Source organism: Peromyscus maniculatus, chromosome 2 (assembly GCF_049852395.1).
Source record: "Peromyscus maniculatus bairdii isolate BWxNUB_F1_BW_parent chromosome 2, HU_Pman_BW_mat_3.1, whole genome shotgun sequence".
Classification (NCBI taxonomy): domain Eukaryota; kingdom Metazoa; phylum Chordata; class Mammalia; order Rodentia; family Cricetidae; genus Peromyscus; species Peromyscus maniculatus.
In genome coordinates this window covers 71,360,903-71,382,409 of record NC_134853.1, presented here as the reverse complement: position 1 = coordinate 71,382,409, position 21,507 = coordinate 71,360,903, and the positions used below count along the sequence as shown (strand labels likewise).

Sequence of the window (21,507 nt, the reverse complement as noted above, 5' to 3'; positions counted from 1 at the left end):
TAGTCATGAGTGATGAGGAAGACCAACAGAAGAGCCGCCCAGCTGAGCCCAGACTAGGTTACGGTACCAAGCAAACTAAGTGGTAGTGGTTCTAAGCCATGGTTTGTGATGTCAGCAGATCAGTAAAACAGGCACTTCACCAAGAGAAGGCTAGAGAGAAGTTGAGTTGGACTGTGCACAGAAGCCCAGGGGAGTGAGTGAAGGAGACTCCTGAGGGATCTCAGTCGACACAGAAGCAAGAGGTAGCCTGGGCATCACCCATACACTTCAGTAGATCTCCACCTGGGGGCTTACCATGGCACAGCCTCCGGCTGGCCAGGAAACAGGATCCAGACTGCCCAGGGATGAACATCCCTGAATCTCACAACCAGGGCATGTGGCAGGCCATGCTCAGTGCCCTGGAAGGAGGAGATAGAAGGCATGGGTGTCATCTTGTTGGGACAACCAAGGAGGGCTTCACAGAAAAGGGGAATTTTATTCCAGGCCCTGAAAAGTGGGTCAAGTTGGAGTGTGTAGGAGGCAGGGGACTATATTTTCAAGTGGAGTTTCCTGTGGGTAGAACAGCTCAGAAAAGCAGGAGTGGTGGCGGATCCCTGGAATCCCAGCACCTGGGAGACCGAGACAGGAGGACCATTATAGGGTCAAATCCACCTGATATGCAAAAGAAGTTGCTGGGCTAGTTAGGGTTATGTGGTGAGACTCTGTCTTAAAAAAAAAAAAAAAAAAAAAAAACACTCAGCAACAACAACAAACCCCCAAGGGCTGGAGAGATGGCTCAGCAGTTAAGAGTATGCACTGCTTTTTCAGAGGCACCAGACTTTATTCCCAGAACACATACTAGGTTGCTCATGACTTCCTCTAGCTCCAGATCCAGGAGAGCTGACATTTTTGGCTTTATTGGGCACCAGCACTCACCTGCCTGTACCTGGGGACACAGACATACACGTAATTTATAACTCAAGAAAAGGAATGGGGGACCCCATAACTAAACCAAACCAGTGCTGCTCAGACCTCTGGGGACAGTGAGAGGGAAAGTCTCTATGTCTCAGCTAAAATTCCTAAGCTGCACATGCGGAAGACATTTTTACAGGGAGAGGCAGGGTAAAAGGCATGTAGACTTCCAGGTTCCAGTTAGACCCTCTGCTCTGTCCTTTGCTGGTTGCAGATGCTAGGCACCTGGTCGGTGCTCAGTACAGTTTTTGTCACAGCTTCCCTGTTGTCCTTCACCCATTTTAGACAGACACTGAAGGACTGCCCAAGTATCAGCATGTGGGAGACAGAATATATTTCCCATGTGTTCCCTCGCCCCTCTGCCTCCCCTTCCCATACAGCGTCTCCCCTCCCTCCCCACCCTAAGGGCTTGAACTCCCACAGGCCAGACACACACACACACACACACACACAGAGAGAGAGAGAGAGAGAGAGAGAGAGAGAGAGAGAGAGAGAGAGAGAGAGACAGAGAGACAGAGAGACAGAGAGACAGAGAGACAGAGAGACAGAGAGACAGAGAGAGAGATATCGCGCCAATGCCATGCCTTCTAACAACTTCCAGGCTTACAGGCTTGTTCCGATAACAGTCCACCAAGCTCCATGGAAATGCATCCCCAGCAGGGAACATTTTCCAGAGAATAGGCAATGGGGGTGTGTGTGTAAGAAAATTGAAAGTTTACTTAATCTTGAAGCTGAGATGGGCTGGAAAAGATTGTTTGACTCCTCAAATCCAGAATTACAATTCTGAATTTGTCTCTTGTCTCACTCACGTGTTCTTGACAAAATTGTTAGATCTGAGATCCCATTTCCTGTTCTGAGGAGCAGGTATCCGAATGACTCTCAGGATCACTGATGATCTGATGATAATTACGTGAGGTGATACAGGGACAAGGAAGAAGGTGGGGGAGTTCAAAGCGCGTAACACACACACACACACACACACACACACACACACACACACACACACACACACACACACACTTGAGCTTGTGCCCAGGTTTTCTAGAGGATTCCTAACTGCCCACTCCAAGTTTTAAAGATGCTGATATCACATTTTTTTTCTTTTATTTCTATCAAAAGCTTCAATCTGATATCAAAATGATCAGAGCAGAGAGAGAAAAAGGAAGCAAACACAGAAGAACAGTAATAAACAACAAAAAGTGCAAGGTGCTGGGTCGGTTCTCTTTTAATCTTCCCACTCCCTGACCCTGCCCAGAGACAGGGTTTCTCTGTGTAGCTGGAACTGTTCTGAAACTCACTCGGTAGACCAGGCTGGCCTTTCTCTGCCTTCTGAATGCTGGGACTAAAGGTGTGTACCCCCACATCAGCTCTTTTCATCTTTTTATTTGCTTTGTTTTTGAAGGAACCAAGCCATCCCCTGAATATAAAGTGAAAAGAAATGGAAAAAAAGAATGGAGAACAGTAACAGAGTAGCCAAATGGTGTGGCTGGCGTTCTCTGTGTGTGAAAATGATGCCTGTCTACAGTAACCACAACAATGTTCGGGCAGTGTAGAGAGCTATAAAGCAGAAGAGCAAATGTTCCCACCCCTTCCTACCATCCCCACCCCACTTCCCATTAGCCAGAAACTTTATAGCTGTTCTTTTCACATTGCCAATGGTGGCATCCAGTTTTTGAATGAGAAGATGGAATTTAGAGAATTCCCAGAGGCGTCTAATTTGCTAAAAGATAACAAACATCTATGAAAGAATTAAGCACCTCCTTCAGTCCCGACAAAATAAAGATGTCAGTAAAAGAAATTCCCCAAGGGAAGTCCAGATGGCCATGCAATTGAACTTTATCAAGCTCTGCAGCCTGGCAATCCTGTATTGTCCAAACATCCAGGAAAGGCATGCAACAGTAAGCAATACCAGGTACACATGGCTCCTTCTTCGGGGAACTGCAGAACTGGAGGCGACCTCCTACATTAACTTTTGGTGCAGTGACAGCATGCTCCACATAAACTTAGAGAGGAAGTTACGTTGGTCCCGAGTTTCTGAGGTTTCAGTGCACAGTCTGTTTCTTCTGGGATGTCCACGGTGGCAGTAAAGGCATGCGTGTGACAGACTGCTCACTTGGTGAACAGAAAGCAGAGAGCGAAGGAAATGTGACCAGGGAACAGCTGTAAACATCCAAGGCCTCCACACAGTAGCCCAGTTCTTCCAGATAGGCTCTGCCTCGTGAAGTTCTAACAACCTCCTTACAATAGTGCTACCAGGTGGAGATCAACTGTTCAGTACGTGAGTCTGGGGGCCATCTCATATTCAAAACAGCACACACCAACCGACACCTCGTAAAGCTGATTCAGCACACCCCAAGCATTCAGGAACGAAGTTTCTTCCAATCCAGCTGTGGATCACCACACATTGTGCAGTCTTGTGCAGATGTTGCAATCTCAGTAAATTGTGTCTCTTTTTTGTTGTGTGTGGATGTGTGTGTGTGTGTGTGTGTGTGTGTGTGTGTGGTGTATGTATGCATAGTGTTCGTATAAGTGTGCACAGCATGTGGAGATCAGAGGTCCATGCCAAGTGTCTTCTACAGTGGCTCTTCCCCTTATCTCTTGGGACAGATCTCTCATTGAACCTGAAGCTCACCAGTCCAGCTGTGCTGGCTGGCTAGACAGGATCTGCCTCTCTCATGCCTCACCTCCAGCGTGGGGATTACAGATGTGTCCAGCCGTGCCCGGCTTTCTACATGCGAACTCAGGCTCTCACGCTTGTGTGGCAGACATTTTGCTGACCGAACCATTTCTCCAGTCCTTAGATTTTTATTCATCACATAAAATGCACTATCCCAAGACCTTTGGTCGAATGTGTTGGAATTCCAAATCTTAGAAGCATGTGAAAAGATGACAGGGCATTGGCATGGTCTGAATGGCTCTCTCAAGTTCATGTTGAAACTGACTCCCATCACAGTGGTGTTAAGAAGCGGGGTCTTCACACAGTGATGAAGTTACAGAGGAGCCACCTTCAGAAATGAGATTTGTGCCCTTGGAACAGAAGCTTGAGGGAGCCTTCTCTTGGGCACAGACACTGAAGGCACCAGCCAGGAAGACTGGCCCTTCTCAGTCATCGGATGTGCTGGTGCTTTGATCTTGCATTTCCCAGACTCCAAAACTATCAGCGAGCATTTCTGTTTCTGAATTGCCCAGCCGAAAGCATTCTGTTACAGTAGCCTAAACTAACCAAAACCAGTATGGCTGGACTTCACTAAAATTCCTGTGAAACTGGAATGGTTGGCATCGTAAGAAATGGGCACAAAGTAACTAAAACAACCTAAGGTCAAATGCCATCTTACCTGTGCTTTGACCTGTGGCATAACACAGAGGCAGGGCACGAGCAATAGCTGATGTCATTAGGAAAAGGTAAACTAAGACTTGCTGTTATGCCAAGATGGTGTCCTGGAACATGAATTGTGTCACATTCTTGTGGCTGCGCCCTACCACGGTGTGCATCTGAAGACAGGGCTGGGGTTCAGACCCCGGAAAGCCAATCACATTTACTCCCTAGGAATGTCACTATGAGTGAGGCTGGCTTTGTTGACCCAGCAGAAGATGAAGCTAATGCAACAGCCCTTCCCCCCACTTCTGGGGTCACCTGCCAGCAGCGTCACCCCGCCCCCTCAGGTGAGAAAGCTCCAGGGCGAACCCTGCAGAGACCTCCCCACTTCCCCCTCCCCCTGCTTCAACAGCAGAGGAAGAGGATGCATCAGACAGAGCCCACTTCTCCATTCACCCAATGTGTATTGATTACCTTGGGTGTGCATGTGACCTCGCACACAGAGAAGGATCCTGAGTTGCAGACAGCTGACTCTTCAAGGCAGTGCGATGCCAAAAAGCCATTCTAGAATATGCTGAGATAAGGATAAATGTTCTATTTTTTGACTCTTAAGATGCCAGGGTTTTATGTGCTATCAAGAAAGGAAAAAACAAAAACAAAAGCCCCCAGACCGCCACACTTCCTACTCTAAGGTACCATTGAGGGCAAAGAACATCCTTGTCCCAGAGATGCACAGCAATACCTGTCTCAGGATGGCAAAATGTGGTAATTAACTTCTAAAGAAGTGATAAGTGTTATCTCCCAGCATGAAGGAGCCTTAGCCTGGGAGCTGAGAAAAGGGAACAATTATTCCTAGGAGGGACTGGGGGAGGCATTGCAGGGGAGGTGACACCTGAGCTGGGTCTTGACAATTTTGCCAGTGGGAGAAAGAGTGGGGAGAGCATTCTGGGCTGAAGGAACGCACCATTAGGCGATGGAGTCAGAAAAGAGTCCTGATGCAGTGTGAGATGGACCTCCTGATGCAGTGTGAGATGGACCTCCTGATGCAGTGTGAGACGGACCTCCTGATGCAGTGTGAGATGGACCTCCTGATGCGGTGTGACATGGACCTCCTGATGCAGTGTGAGATGGACCTCCTGATGCAGTGTGAGATGGACCTCCTGATGCAGTGTGAGATGGACCTCCTGATGCAGTGTGAGATGGACCTCCTGATGCAGTGTGAGATGGACCTCCTGATGCAGTGTAAGATGGACCTCATGATGCAGTGTGAGATGGACTTCCTGATGCAGTGTAACATGGACCTCCTGATGCAGTATAAGATGGACTGTCTGATGTAGTGTAAGATGGACTGTCTGATGTAGTATAACATGGACCTCCTGATGCAGTGTAAGATGGACCTCCTAATGCAGTGTAAGATGGACCTCCTGATGCAGTGTAAGATGGACCTCCTGATGCAGTGTAAGATGGACTGCATGATGCAGTGTAAGGAGCTGGAGTCTGGATGGTACATGGAGAGAAGCTGGTAGTGTTATCTAACGATGGAAGCTTTAAAGCCACACTGTAAATAGTTTATAATGTTGGGCCCAGGAGTGGGTGCCCCACGCTAACTGGGAACCCCAAGAGTTTTTGATCTGGGAATGACACTGAGCTTTGGACAGGTGGGCCTGCTTGGTAGGATTATGAAGACCAGGCTACAACAGAGCTAGAAGAGAGGCTTTCCAAGTTAGACTGTGGCAAGCAGCCAGGCCCTGGAGTGGGTGGACACAAAACCTCACATGTGGACCGGTATGCTGAAGTTGGGTTGTAAAAAGCCAAGGCCACCACACAGCTGTGAAAACAGAGCTATCAACACATATGACCTCGACCTTATGGATGAACCTTACAGGGTGTTGCTGACTCAGGAGAGACAATGATACCCATTTAGCTCAGGTCCAAGAAGAGGCCCAAACCAATCTCTGGTGTTGATGCTCAGCTCAGTGCACTGTCTTCCTCTAGAGACAGGAGGCCCCCCAGGGCTGCAGGACCCTGTTTACTTCTCTGGCTCTCTCTGCTGCTTCTGTGAGCCTGTCTGGTTTATGTGAATCCACCGAACACCGTGCTTAACATTTGTGTGGTTCTCAGCGCACATCTTACATCTCATCCTTTACCAGAAATATGAGAACCAGGAGAGATCCTGGAAGGAAGAGTCTGGAATGGAGATAGATAGAGCTGCCCTGCTGGCACTTAGTTCCAGAACAAGCAGAGGCTTCCAGAGAAGGTTATAGACCCTAGAGGAGCTCGGGTAGGGCACGTGGAGCAGGTAGGGTGGGTGAACAGAAGAATGGAGGCCTTGCCAATTCCTAGGCCTGTCACAGAGACACTGCAGAGATTTTGGTAGACATTGACCAGTGAGTGGGAAACCAGAACTTGTATAATCAAAAGGAAAATGGAGGAGACTCTCCTAAGGCATTTCCATGCTTCTGAGCTTCTATGGAGGGACCAGCCAGACCGACACAGAGAGCACAAGGAACCCCGGAAGGGGAGAGGCAGCGAGGGCCAGGCAGTGGAGCTGTGCCTGGGGTCTACTTTCTCTAATCCTTCACAGGTGTTCTCAGCAATAGGGGATTCAGGTGCCAACTCGGTGGTATTTCACAACAGCTGACCACAGAGCTTCCTGGGAGTCAGTGTGTGTTCACCGGGACCCAGACAGCCACGGTCATCTGGATTCACAGCCTTGGTAGTGTGGCAGATCAGAGAAGCCCTGGGAGCATGTACCAGAGTTTTGATCAAGTGCATCAAAAATGATCACGTTCTGGTGTGTGAGGTGGGGAAATGCAGGCTGTGGGATGTGGAAGTGGAGTTGTCACGAGATTTAATCCTAGTAAGAGATGGTGCCCAGTGTGGACAGACAGACCTACAAGCTGTGGCTCTTGCTCTCTCCTATTTACCACTCAGGTCAATGTTTTAGGACAAGAAAGAAAGTCAGGTGGCCTGATCACAGTGTCACTATCCGGAAGAGATATCAAGTACGACAATGGGAGATCTGCCATGCAGGACACCTTCAGCAGGCCAGGACAGTGGGGGGGGGGAGTGGCACTGGAGAAACATTTCACTCCTGTTTTGGGGGTTCCAAACAAAACTGCTGACAGGTTGGAAACAGCAGCCGTGGTAGCCCCGTAGAAAGCAAGCCTAGGCTTTTACAATGAGCTGCCTAGGAACCCAAGGGTGATGCAGTCACTAGCAAAATATGAATAACCAGACAGCAGTCCTGTGGCTGCACTGGGGCTGGCCCTGCCCCATTGTGTGCTTCTTGGCCTGTTCGGAGAGTTTGTGGTCAGTTCTGGCTTTACCGAGGAAGCAAAGCCTGGGATGACTGCTGATGGTCAAGAGAGGCTAAAGGATCCAAGGTCATTTCTCCGGAGAAAGAAAGTCTGGGGAGATGGCTGTAGCTAACCATGAAAAAAAATTAAGAGTGACACAGAAGCCAGTGACAGATTTGGGTACCAGCAGGGAGAGAGCTATAGGGAAGCTGACTTTGGTGGAGCCCAAGCGAAACATATGTATGGAAACCGTTAATCAAATAAGAGAGAAGGACCCTCAGCAGGCACGGGTCTTGCCATCTCTGGTGGCATTATTATTCTTGATTTCTTGTCTAATAAGTGCTGAGGGCTGTGTTAAGTACTGCAGATGCATCCTTGCGCTTGATGAGGGAATTCATTAGAAACAGCAGCCAGCACGTCGGGATCAGCAGTACCAACCGTTGTTGCTGTTTAGTCCTGTGATGACCCCATGGAAGACGAGCCATTATCCCGGCCTCACAGAGTGGGAACTGAAGCTCTGGAGGTTAAGTGGTTGACCTGGAGTTGCAGCACTAAGGCTGAAAGGCAGGGACCCAGGAGTGTCTGATTCCAAAGTCCCCATGACCCCTAAAGATTAAGAAGGGACTCAAACATTGGACAGGTATTTACATCAAAGGCTTTCTAAGCATCTTTTCCACTGGAGGCTTTGTGGCAAAAGCATACCTCTTGACTGTCATAGTTCCTTTCATCAAAGGGTTGTTTTTGTTTGTTTGTTTGGAGACAGGGTTTCTCTGTGTAACCCTGGCTGTCCTGGAACTCACTCTGTAGACCAGGCCGGCCTCGAACTTAGAGATCCACCTGAGTTTGTCTCTCAAGTGCTGGGATTAAAGGCGTGCCCCACCACCTCCCGACTGTCAAAGATCTTATTATGTGACTGTCAAAGATCTTATTATGTTTGAAGCTTCTAAATGAAGGGGCTCTTGCCAGTCTGTGTCCCCTGGAAACCATCTGACTAAGGATTCCTGCGTGTGTTGGAAATGCAGTCCCCAGTGCTGGACCTGATGAGAGATCCAGCCACCAGGGCCCTGCTCTCCTGGAGCATTGGTGCCACTGCAGTGGGGTCATTGTCACCTTAGGGGCTTCTTGGGTAGGCCGGGAGGCCCAGACCCATCCTTCATTCAGCAGAGTTCCCTGGCCAGCTCTTCTTCCTACTTGTCAGTGTTGGCTTTCAGCTGTCCTGTGCATGTGCACATGGGGATGTATGTGCATGCGTGCATGTGTTTGGAAGGGCAGGGCAGGGTTCATTCATGTGTCTTCCTCCATTGCTCTCTACCTTCTTTCTTAAAGACAAGCTCTCTCCTTAATCCTAGAGAACACTGATTTGGCTATTAACAGACTAGCCAATGAGCCCCTAAGATTATCTTGCTAGAACTAAGATGTGTACCACCATGCCTAGCTTTTATTTTTATTTATTAAGATTTTTTTCAGTTTATTTTCATATGTGTAGGTGTTTTGCTTGCATACATGTCTGTGTACCATGCGTGCAGGAGTCCCTGGAAGCCAGAACAGGGCATTGGATGCCCTGGAACCAGAGGTACAGACAAGCCACCATATAGGTGCCGGGGATCAAACCCTGGGCCTCTGGAATATCAGCCAGTGCTCTTAAGTGCTGAGCCGTCTCTCCAACCCTCATGACAAGCTTTTAATGTGGGTACTGGGGATTCGAACTCTGGTCCTCATACTTGTACAGCAGGTGCTTTATCAACTGAACCATCTCCCCAGCCCTTCCACAGTGTTCTTAACCTTTTGAGACTGTTCCTGGTCAGATGTGGAAGTGCATCCTCAGAGACAGGTGAGCGCAAGAGAGGCAAGTGCAGGGATGTAGAGGTGGCCTGTGTCTATCACTGTCTCTGCCCTCAGGACACCCCTGAGTCAAGGGAGCCCCTAGTCCCTCTATTCACAGATGAAGATGCTGACACCCATTCTCCAGGCAGCCATGAAGACTCGGATGATGCATACCAAGGTTGTCTGGCACAGAGCAGGTGGGTGGCTAATGTAAGTGGCAGCTATTATTATTACTCGAAGATGTCACTAGACCACATTTGATGCCTGAAACCCAATTTTTCAGTTTAAAAAACATGCCTTGGGAAAAAAGGAACGAGCTCTTGAGAGTCATTCAGGGAATCCTTTTCAGAGCCATCATTCACAACTTCCCCATTAAAAAAGAAGAAGAAATGTAAAACAACAGGCTTTTTAAAAAATAGCTGAATTGTTCGATTGAAAGAAATATCCAAATGTAAACACAACTCCGTGGAAGATGTTTGCAAGGATGGCTTGTCAATATCTCTTAGAGAAAAAGAGTGAGAGGTGGGTGGGTGGGTGAGATGGCTCAGTGGCCTGTCTCCAAGCCTCATGGCCTGAGTTCATTTCCCCGGGACCCATAAGGGGGAAGGACAGACTCTCCTGCAAGCTGTCCTCTGACCTCCACATGTGTGCCATAGTACACACTTGTGCATGTGTGTGCATGCATACACATGTATACACAATAAAAATCTAAATTTAAAAAGTGCTTAGGAAGAGTGAAAGGAGGTCTTGCTGCTGTTGGGAGATGAGTAGAGGCAGGCATGGACAGCTGGTGGGAAAGGGAAGGGGGTGGGAAATTTAGACCCAGGTCTAAGAAGAAGACAGTTGTTAGGACAGAGTCGGGCAGCCCCAACTCCCCCAACCAAGATGGCAAAGGGTGCCCAGGTGGTGGAGTGGAGGGTGGTTACTTTCCTGTGTCAGAATCCTGCTCAGAAGGAAGGATGGTCTGCCCCCTGGTAGCCAATGGACCACAGCAGTGAGCTCTCACAGGTCCCCACAAAGCCAGTGAGGGGTTATCTCAGCATAGCCCCACACCTAAGCTGGGATTTGGAGACGAGCCTCTATTTGTAAAGGAGGGTGGAAGTGAAAGGATAGCTGAGAAGATGGGGTATGGGAAGGCCGTGAGACTTTCAATGTTGAAGATCCCCCACTGAGACCGACACCCATCTGGTTCTGGAGGGGTGCCCTGAGGCATGTTACTTACTGAGTCTCTATTGATTTTCTTGTAAGGAGAGGACTACTGTCAAATGTTTCCACAGTCCTGGGACTTGGCCAGTGCATTCTATTCCCATTAATAATAAGAACAATTACGACTCCAGCCTTTTCCACCTCCTCTGCTTCTACCCTGACTCTTGCCATGCCCTGAACATAATAGCTAGCGTGCCTACCTCTGCCCATTCCTCTGCCTAATGGATCTTCACTCAGCTGCCAGAGTAGCCTGGTCAAATAGCTCAGATCATGGCCGGGTTCCTGTAGTTCTCCATTTTGTCAAGTGCAGCCAAGGTCCTCACAGCACCAAGGCCCCAGATGATCTCCCCCATTTTTGACCTTGGCTCCTTCCACTCTTTTCCTTGTTCACTCTGTGCCAGTCACCCTGGCTCCTGACATGTCCTCAAGCGTGCCAAGCTCCCATCTGCCCCATATTCTGTGCTCTTCCTTCTCGTGGGATACCTGTCTTCCTTCCCTTAAGTCTCTGCTTAAGGAATCGCTGTGGTGAGCACTTCCCTGAACTCTGCATTTCAGACCTTAGCCTGGCCCGTCTCAATCCTCTTTCCTGCTGCATTGTCCTCCGGTGGGTTTCCCCTCAAGCCCACACCCTGAAATGTGCTCTTATTCCTAGATACTGGCTCTCTTTCTCAGCCAGAGCCCCAACTCAACAAGGACACTGTCTGGGGTTGTCTTCTTCCCTTCTGTGTTATCCTGCCAAGCATGGAAGAGGGTTCTCGGAATGGGATGTAGCAGAAGGAAGGAATGGCTATTAACTGAAAGCTGCCCAGCTCTACCTCTACAAGAACATGGATTCTAGGCTGATGACTGAGGCCGGGACACAGAACCAGGGAGAACATCAAGGACCCAGTTATGCACAGTACAACTCAAGACCGGGGCGGGAACTGAGAGCCAGAGGGATGCCCAGACAGACAAAGTGGGACATGAGGTCACAGCCTGGCCTGGAGCCAGAGAGATGGGCAGGGAGGTAGATCTCTTTCCGTTAGTAAGACACCGGCTAGAGTGTCTGGGGCCACTATTACTTCTGAACCATTTTTTTTTCTTTTGGCTGAAGGATGGGGGTGTTTGGAGGGTCCGTGCTCTTGCACAAATCTCCAGCCAGGAAAGAGGAGAAAGGGCCGGCTGACTTGGCCCAACTTTCCCTGGAGCTGTCCAAGGTACTGCCCATACTCTCAGCTCAGGCTGGGCTCTACTATCTGATAATCCAGACTTCGTCGCTCACTCTAGACATGCAGACTCCATTTAGTTAACCCCTTACCAAATGTGTGGAGGAACTGGATCCAGAGCTACTGAGAGTACTGTGCCCTACTTCCACGGGGCCTTTCCAACATCAGGGTGCAGAAGAGTCATTTGTGGCTGTGCATTCCAGTTCCCTAGTATTGCTATGTGTATTGTCAAGCTACTGACCCCACCAGTGTATTCTGTAAAGTAGAGATGATAGACTCAGTTTACTAAGTTTATAGGGCTGTTCTGAGTATTGCATTATGCATCAGATAGCAAGCACTGAGTGAAGGCTTAGACTCCCACCCTTGTTACAAGGTCGTTTGTATGGTCCACAGTGTTTGGATGGGCTGTTTTGTAATATAAGGTACTCTCTCATTAATCAGACGCTGAGATTTTGCAGGTTAGTGTGCACAACTGCTATGGTTCACGGGCAGGCACCTAGGGGTCACTCAGGTTCATCTGGCCCAGACTGCTCTGCCTGAGGTGAGCCAGTGTGCCTGTGCCACCTGGCAGAGAAAGAGAGCCAGGTCCAGGGATGTGCAGTGCTTCTTGGGCCTGAGGACAGAGTTCCCACCCAGGGGAGAATTTTAAGGCAGGGCCCTCTGGGATTGGGGACACTGAGAGGTCAAATGCCTGGAGGGGACCGTAGTACACGTAGGGCTCGGATTCCAGCCCTGGCCTGGGGTTGGTAAAGGACTCCAGGCTGGATCGAGGGCCCCAGGTGCCGTGGTAACAGGCACAGGAGGACGCAGGCTGCAGGTGCCCCTAGGACACCTTTTTGGTACATTCGTTCCCTTGACTTGCCCGCCCAGACCTGGAAGAAGCAGTACCCAACCACCTTGCAGGTGCTACAGGAAGCGCAGGGCGAGGCGGCCGCGTCCCCCGCGCGCGTGGTAGCTCCGGCTTGCGATTCCCGAGACCGCGGTGCTCCGGAGCTCAGGTTCCCGGAGGGGTCAGTCGGCCGCGGCGGGCGGCTCGGCGCAGCGCCCGGGGGGCGAGTGTGCGTGTGCCGGGAGCACGGCCCTCCCCGCGGCCGCCGCAGCGCCGGCGCCTCCCCCTCCCCCGGCGCGCACGGCCCGTCCCTGTCCCCGGAGGCGGCCCGAGCCGCCGCTCAGCAGCCTCGCCTTCGCCTCGCTCGTCTCTCGCTGCCCTCCCTCCCCCGACTGGGCTCCAGGGTCCGCCGGCCCGCGGCTCGGGGCAGGAGAGCGTTGCGATCGCGCACGGGGGCGGGAGGAGGCGGCCGGGTGCGGGGCGGCCGCGCTGTACAGAGGCGCGCGGAGACTCGGCCCCCTCGGCGCTCGCTTGCTCGCTCGCTCGCTGGCTCCCCGCCTCCCGCACTCCGCTCGCTCCCACCCCTTCCCGGCGTGATTGATCCGTCACGGGCGCCGCCGCCGCCGCGGCCGTTCTGAGCGAGCAGAAGCCGGAGCCGAGCCGGGGCCCGTGCCGGCGCCATTGCGCGGGAGCCGCGGGCAGAGCTCGGCGCCGGGCGGCGGGCCGGGCCAGGCCATGCGGGCCGAGTGAGCTGGCGCCCGCAGCCCGCGGCGCGGCATGGCTTCCCCGCCGAGCTCCGGGCAGCCCCGGCCGCCGCCGCCGCCGCCGCCCGCGCGCCTGCTGCTGCCCGTGCTGCTGTCGCTGCTGCTGTCGTTGGCGCCCGGGGCCTGGGGCTGGGCGCGGGGCGCCCCCCGGCCGCCGCCCAGCAGCCCGCCGCTCTCCATCATGGGCCTCATGCCGCTCACCAAGGAGGTGGCCAAGGGCAGCATCGGGCGCGGCGTGCTCCCCGCCGTGGAGCTAGCCATCGAGCAGATCCGCAACGAGTCACTTCTGCGCCCCTACTTCCTGGACCTGCGACTCTATGACACGGAGGTGAGTGCCCGGTTCCCCGTGCCGTCGGGGCTGAGGGTGGCGAGGAAGGGGCAGATCCGCGATTGTCTGATCCTCGCTGGCCGAAGGTGCCAGGATCCCACTGGGTTTGGCTGGTGCAGGTGGGACCCTGATCTGTGAGAACCTTCCCACCCCTGTGAGTGTGTGTGGGTGTGTGTAGAATGGGGTCTCCTTTGATCAGAGGAGGAGTAGAGACGGTAGAGGCTGGACCCCCAAAGGCCTGCGGTGGTTGTCCCTGTCCAGATGCCGTTCCTAGGGTCGTGGGGTGCCCTGTGGAAAGAACAGGCGCATTGACTATAAACTGGGCCAGCCACAGCTGGACCGGCTATGGGGCCTGTTTCCAGACCCCAAGAAAGCTAAGACACTCTTTAAGGTCCAAAGGACTCTGGGACCCTAGGGGCCCGCTCCCGGCAGGACTGGTGGTGTGGTGCGCGTCTGCAGCTCAGAGCTCGCGCGCCACGGGCAGTCTTGGGGCCGAGGGCTCTGCAGCGCTGCTGCCTGGATCTGCCCAGCGCTAGCCGTAGCTCGAGCGGTTTGGGGAGACTCTCTTCCCCCCTCCCCGACTCAGGTTATATTGCTCATAGAGTGGCCTGACAGTCTTGCCCGGGACTCGTGGTGGTGTCCGACTGAGCTGCCACTTTTATTCGGCAGCTGCAAGCACAGCAGAGCAGGTGTACACTTGAGGCGTCCAAGTCGTGGAAGCCTTGACTTGGAGTGCAGGAGAAGGTTCCCCTCCGGTCTCCTTCTCTGAGCAGAGCTGCAGAACCAAATCATTTCTATCCCAAGGCTCCTTCTCACTCCCACTGTCTACGTTTCCAAAAAGCCTTCACTCAGACCTTGACTGCACACCCTGAGGCTAGGACGCAGAGAGGGCCTGGAGGAGCGATCAGTAGCGCAAGGTCGGGTTTGCGAGTTTTTTCCGGACCCACAGAGCCCCTACTCTTCGGTCGCAGCCTCGAGAAATGCGGCCTGAAGGGGGCAGTGATTTCCTTTACCGTGAGCTCCGTTGGCGCCTCTTGCATTGCCCAGCACTGCCAGGGTGCAGCTCTTGACCCTGGCTTCCCAGGCTCCCCCAGCGTGCCTCTGTTGGAGCCCCGGGACAGACCCCTCGGGGAAGGAGCATCCCGCTGTGTGGTGTAGCCTGGGCTTGGCTTCCTCCCCGGCCTGACCTTTTTTTTTTTTTTTTTATAACCCCAGGAAAAGAGCAGAATGTAGATTGTATCTCGTTCCCCACCTCCCCCGCTTCACTGATGAAGCAGCCTGCTGTTCTGCTCTGTAAATAAAAGGTGAAGGAATCGGTGGCAGTTGGTGGCGGTGAGCGCAGGTTGCTACAGGCGGAGAGGCATCCTCTGCCTCGGGAAGAGGCACGCTGGGTGGCTGTACAGGGCTAACCGTGTGTGAAATCACTTTCGGATGACGTTCCTTGCGCCCTCATTTTTTTTTTTTTTTTTTGCCTGAGCGTTTCAAGTTCTTTAGGGGTACTGGTCTGGCACACTCAAATCGAGAGCGCTATTCATTTATTCAGAGGCATATGTTGGCACCCTTTCCTGTAGCTTCCACGCACATTCTGGAAGGGACAAGGAAAGGCCGGTTCTTTGAAGACAAAAATATTTGTAGACAGGGCCAGCCCTGCTTGCATCATGACTGCGTCTTGTAGAAGGTGTCAAAAGGCTCCCTGAGAAGTCTCCTATTCGTCCACTCGTGGTAGCAGAGGGATGGGCGCTTGGTTGCAGGGTGTGGGCCAAAGCTTTCATATTTTATTTTATTTTTTTCAAGTGCATCTTGGTGGCTTTCTGAGGGAGATGGCCCAAAGTCAAGAGAATGAGGCAAGGATGCTTCAGTTGGTGGGAGCATTTAGGAGACAACAGGAGAGGAGTGTGGATGACAATTTCAGCCCAGTGTCAACTGGGCCAGACTTGGGGCTTTTGGGTTGAACACTCAGATATAGGTTATTCCCATTCCTATGCTGCCCACCCATGACCTTGAACCAGGCACCTAATCTCTAATCTCTCTAAATGCACGTGTCCATATCTCAACATCCTCTGTCTGGTGGTGTCTGGGGGCTGACAGAGAGGTGCTGGCAGGCTCCACTCCGCCAGTGCTCTGTCTGGCACACCGTAAGCACTGGATAAATGACTCTGCCTCCCTTCCTGCACTTTCGTCTGGTGTGGATCCACCAGTGAGACTCTGTGGCTTTAGGTGGGATAACTCAGTCACTGCTAAAATATTAAGAATGCCTCTTTCTCCTGCTTGGTTTTACAATCTCCAAGAGAGTCAGGGAGGTTACCACTAGAAAAGGGAATTCTGGCTGACAGTCAATATATCATCTCTTGCACGAGGTATCACATTTGGGAGAGTGCCCAAGGGCTATAATTACTTTTTTTTTCCCCCAAGTAAGCTTGTCTTTAACATCTTCTGAGCCGGAGTGAAGGAAAATCAGTGTGAGAACTTGGAGTGGACCCAGGGCAATCTGAAAGGTGTTTGACACTTCAGAGTGAGCGATGGCTGTTGGTGGACTGTGAGAGCTGCCTCCTCACTTGCTGGCCTGTCATTTATTGTTAGAAGACTGGAATGCAGGATGGGTGTGGGGGGCTGATTTTGCCTGGCTTTGTTGATATTTGATGTCAGTCAATGGCCTCAGTGGCCAATGACTAAAGGAAGCCAGGATGGACCTTGGTCCACAGAAGGCCAGGCATAGGTTATCTGATCTCACAGGCCAGCCTGCCTCCTGCGTGTGTTTATGTTGGTTGAGCCTCTCCTGTAATGAGAAAAACAGAACTTTCTGTTTTCCTTTTTGCAATACTAGAAATTGAACCCCGTAGCCAAAGGCTTTACCATTGAACTACATCCCCAGCTCTCTTTCTACATTTTAATTTTGAGATAGAGTCTCCATAAGCTGTCCAAGCTGGTCTTGAATTTACTCTGTAGCCCAGGCAGGCCTTGAACTTGTACCAGCATCTCTGTGACTGGTATTCCGAGCCCAGCTGAAACTTTCAAGGCCTCTGTCAGTGCCATGGTCGTGTAACAATGAGGCATCACAACAGATCACAGGACTGTTGGGCTTTTGCTTCTTTAGTGTGGCGTTGAATCACTTCAGCAAACACTTGTTTATGGGTTCCAAGAGGACTTGCATGATAAAAACACAAGCAAGGAACTGAAAAGGTAGACAAGAGGAAGCACCACAAGTTCTGTGGAGGCTTCGAAGCTCCCGCCTTAAGATTCAGCTGGGTGTAGCATTTGGAGTGTTGGATTCTTTGCTCTGAAAGCAGTCCAGATACAAAAATGAACTTGGTGAATTACACTACTTACATTTTTGGTTAAAAGAGTCTGAGTTCTTTGGTAGCCACATTAGTTAAAAAAAAAAAAAGTAATAATTAAGGAATATGCCTAAAAATAATGGCTATGGGTCTGATCTAATTAGTGCTCATTTGAGAAAAATTGACAGGTATAGAAAAGCATAAAGAAAATAATTGCCCATAATCCATTTTTACAAAATTATTGCATTTAATAAGTAGGATTATTTATTCCGGTTGCCAGTGTTTACTGTATTATGTACCTGAGATTCCACTCCATGTGCATTTTAATATTTTCTTTTTTTTCAGCTAACATTAGATCACGTGCATTTCCCATGTCTTCAAATCTACTTTGTAAATATGATTTTTCAGTGGCTGTATATTATTCTGCCCTATGAACACAAATTCATCATTTCCCTGCCATTGAATTTGTTTTCTGACTTGTTACTATTTAAAAAAAAAAGCAACAACAAATGTAATAGAACAAAGTAAAGTTCTGGAAATCAAAGACACATAACCCAGCTAGCAGCTAGCTCTCAGGAAGCTCACTCTGATGATGCAGGGATCCAGCTTAGAAAGCCCAGCACAAATGACTGAAGAGCATGTCGTTTTCTTGAGCAGATTTGCTAGCTACCTACTCTTTTATGTGCTGGACCTTTTTTTTAATGTGTGGAGTAGTGCACATGTAGAAATCAGAGGACCACTTAAGAGACTCATTTGCCTCCTTCTACTGTGTGGGTCCTGGAGATTGAGCTCAGGTCACCAGGCTTTGTGGCAAGTGTCTCTTTCCTCCATCTCCCTGGTCCCTGCTTTGTGTTTTATGAGGGATTCAAACAGCTGAAAGCTGTCTGTGTTCCTCAGGAGGCTGAGCTCAGCTCAGCTCAGCAGGTGTGTGCTGTGGAAAGGTGTGAGCCAAAGCTCTAGCTTGAGAGAGGTGACCAGCAGATAGAGAACAGGGCAAGAGAACCTTCGACACCTTCAGCTCAGGATAGAAGGTGAGAGTGGAGATGGCTTCACAGCTGAGCGACATACTACAAATTCAGGAATCGAGTTTCCCAAAGACTGAATGTTAATAGTGTGTGAGTTCTATCAATGCCGTTGTTAGTAAAAATGAAAACAGATAGATCTGATGACACAGGCTATAATCCCAGCTACTCAAGAGGATGTGGCAGGAAGATCATAAGTTCAAGGCCTGCTTGGGATACAGAGTGAATTACAGACCAGCCTGGACAACTTAGTGAGAACTTGTCTCAAAATAAGTGCTTTCCCAGCATGTGTTAGGCTCTGGGCTCAATTCTACTTGGGGATGGAGGGATGAACTGAGCCATTTTAGGTTAGGCTCACATTGAACGGCTGTAGTCCCACTGACCAGCCTTTAGGAAATGCCAGCCTTAGGACTTTGGTTGTAGAAACCCAAACTCTAGTGGTTCATATCACTGGGCAAAACCTGGAGTGAGCTGTGTTCAGGTACGTCCGTATCCACAGCGAGATCTTTAACATGCCTTCCTCTCTGGGTCTTGGCTCTGATCCCTTGCTAGTTCACAGTGAGGCATGCTGAACCGAGTGGTGCCAGATGGCCTCACACAACTGCAGCTTTGCACCCTCTCAGGAAATCCAGCATGAATAATAGTGTCTTCCCGACGCTCCAACAGAGGTTCTAGGCTCATATCATTGGCACAAATTGGGTCCTAGCCAATCACATGGCATTGATGTGCCAGGCCTGTGCCATGTACCGACCTGTCATGAAATCAGAGAGGAGAGAGAGAGAGATGAGGTCAGCTGCACCCAATCTCAGGAATACAGAATGGAGAGGAATTTGGACCTACTAGGAAATCAGAGACTGATAAGGGGTGTGAATGCCATGAGGGTCAGATGGTGGTATCCACACATGTTCTTGGCAGCTCTGTCTCTGATAGAAAACAGGCAGGGATGGGACAGAGGTCAGGTTGGTGACCTCCTTCTGCCCCTGCACCTGCGGGCTCATGGGAAATGCAAGACTGACAAAAGAGGCCAACAGACTCAATGGTACTGAGGAAAAGCGATCATGGGTGTGCTTGGAGAGACTTCTGGCGGAGGGCTTGGATGTGGTGACTATAACACAGACACAGACACAGAGGCACAGGGGAAGTGAAGGGCGGGCCCAGGGAAGAGTCCCAAGGAGGCAGCAAAGTGTGAGGTGTGGTACCTGAGGCCAGGCCCTATGGGAAGAAAGGTTGGGCTGTGAGGAGCTGGGCTTTAGTGATCTGGTAGGAAAGCAGAGGCTGACTGAGGCTGGAGTGAGCCCGGAGACCTGGAAACTGTTGTATCATAGAGGCAGAAGGAGGAGTGAGGGAAAGGGTGACATGGTGCTGGCTGGACAGGAGAGGGACCAGAAAGTGACCCAGAGGAACATATGTTCTTGACAGCTCTGTCCCTGATAGAAGACAGGCAAGCAAGGGGCAGAGGTCAGGCTGGTGACCTCACTCTGCCTTTGCACCTCCAGCTCTCTCTCACTTGATACCTGTTGAATGAAGCTAGGTTCATGGTCAGGAGACTGGGGTCTGCATGCTACTCACCTGCTTGGAGACCTGGCAAGCCTGCTTGCCTGTTTCTTTACTTATCAGACGCATAAGGAGCCAGCGAGAGGGCTGCACTTCAGCCAAGTCTATGCTCAGGATGTAGAGAGGGCTACCATTTTGTTGTTGTTGTATTGTCAGTGTTATTTTTGTACAGTGTGAACATCATCGTGCTGACCGCATAGAGCTGCTTGGAGGAAGAAATAAGATACATATGGAAGCTTCAAACACGATGTAAACACAAGGCGCTGTCTTCTGACACCTTCATGGGAAGGGTTTTGGGGACAGAGGGTGCAGACACTGAAGACTTCATTGGGTTCACTTCCTAGAACAGCTCTTGTTTTCTCTCAGGTGACAGCCATGCTGGGGTGTCCCCCTCTGTGGGCTGTAGCTGCCTGCAGGCAGGGCCAGTCTGATTCTTGGGGGCTGGCAGAGCTAGGCATGCCATGGGCCTGAGTGAGTGGTGGCTGAACTCAACTGTACCTGGATGAGTTGGCATCTTGTGGGGTGGTTTGCCTGGATGACCTCCCCGGGGCCTCCATCTTCTCATGTCAGGGCCTGAGTGACTTGAAGAATCAGAGTAACCTTGGCTACTAAGTTGTCACTGTCTTGTAGTTCCCATCAGTACCGGTAACTGAGTCCTCATCCCCCAAATGGGGCAATGCCCTCACCATACTCATCCTCCACCAATTCCTCAGTCTGGACAGGCACCCACAGACATACCTTCTTTGTCCTCAAATTCCTTCAGAAAAGGGATGAGAGAGATTGGTAAATTTGTTTGGTGCAGGTTTAATGTTGAGCTAGAGTTTCATGGGCCTTTGAAACTTTGTCTTTAAAAGGGCTTCTTCATGCATTTGGCCCTCCTTATTGACAGGCACAAGGAATACATTATCCCACGCAGAGACCTGAGATCCCAGCAGGGTTCTTAGGCGATGGATATCCAAGATGACCAGTGGGAACAGTGCTGCTGAACCAATACATACTCAGGAAGTATGTCTCCTGTTAGGGTGGGCAGGGTGGTACTGCAGGAACACATGAGTCCTGGAATCCCCACTGCATCTTTAATTCAAAGTCCTGTGTGTCAGGGGCCCTTCTTGTTGACTCTCATCCAAGAAGCAACAGAAGGGATACAGGGTGTTTTCATGCAGTGTCAAGAAAAACCCTCAGGAAGGCACTGTGCGCTGGCATCTCCTAGGTGAATTGGGTTTTAATCGCCTTCACTTGCAAGTAGCATGTATGATTTCTGGTCCTTTATCTTTGACCAGAAATAGTTACTGCCCTCCCCGCTCAGTGTAAAGAAATCTAGGAAATATAGAGGAGCACATGGATGTCATGGACATTTGCCATTTGGGGTCCTTCAGGAAGATGATGGCAAGGGGTAATCTGTAGGTATCAGAGATCTCGGGTTGTACCTGTGAGAGATGAAAGAACAGGCTTTGGGACAAGGACAGGATAGAGGGGCACAGATGGCGAGCCTGGCCGAAGTACATAATGTGCTTGATTTGAGACGTCCTTAGAAACATATCACTCTGTCCAGTGAATATATGCTAATTAAAAAAACGAAGGCTCAGACCATGGCGCTGTTCTCATACCTATGGAAAGAGGAGGCATGGAAGGACAATCGAGTGGGAGGAGTTACAGACTCCGGAGCCACTCTCGGAAGTCTTGGCCAGACCAATGGGGAGCTCTGGAGCCAAGGCTGTCCACTTCAGATGGGAGTTCCATGCTGGGCCTGACAAGCGGCTCTAGAATCTCCTCGGGAGGTTGCATGCTGACCTTGGGTTCTTGCAGCACACCTAGCTGGCCACTACAACAAGGCCTATTCCGGCCTTGGTGTCTTGATGCCACACCCAATTGATGGGGAGACCCTTTTCCCATCAGGTTCTGTGATGTAGTCCTCAGTGAGAAGCAGGTACTGC

The 21,507-nt window shown here is 50.8% G+C and overlaps 1 protein-coding gene across 1 annotated transcript in view; it reads left to right on the top strand.

Annotated features, from left to right (window-relative positions):
- The first annotated feature begins 13,320 nt into the window (after positions 1 to 13,320).
- The window catches only part of Gabbr2 (gamma-aminobutyric acid type B receptor subunit 2), a 356,621-nt gene continuing 348,434 nt past the window's right edge, over positions 13,321 to 21,507 (top strand). The window contains exon 1 of the mRNA XM_006973681.4: positions 13,321 to 13,722. Within this exon, the coding sequence (XP_006973743.2) occupies positions 13,408 to 13,722 (315 nt within the window). The 5' untranslated portion in view covers positions 13,321 to 13,407. The remainder of the gene's footprint in view (positions 13,723 to 21,507) is intronic.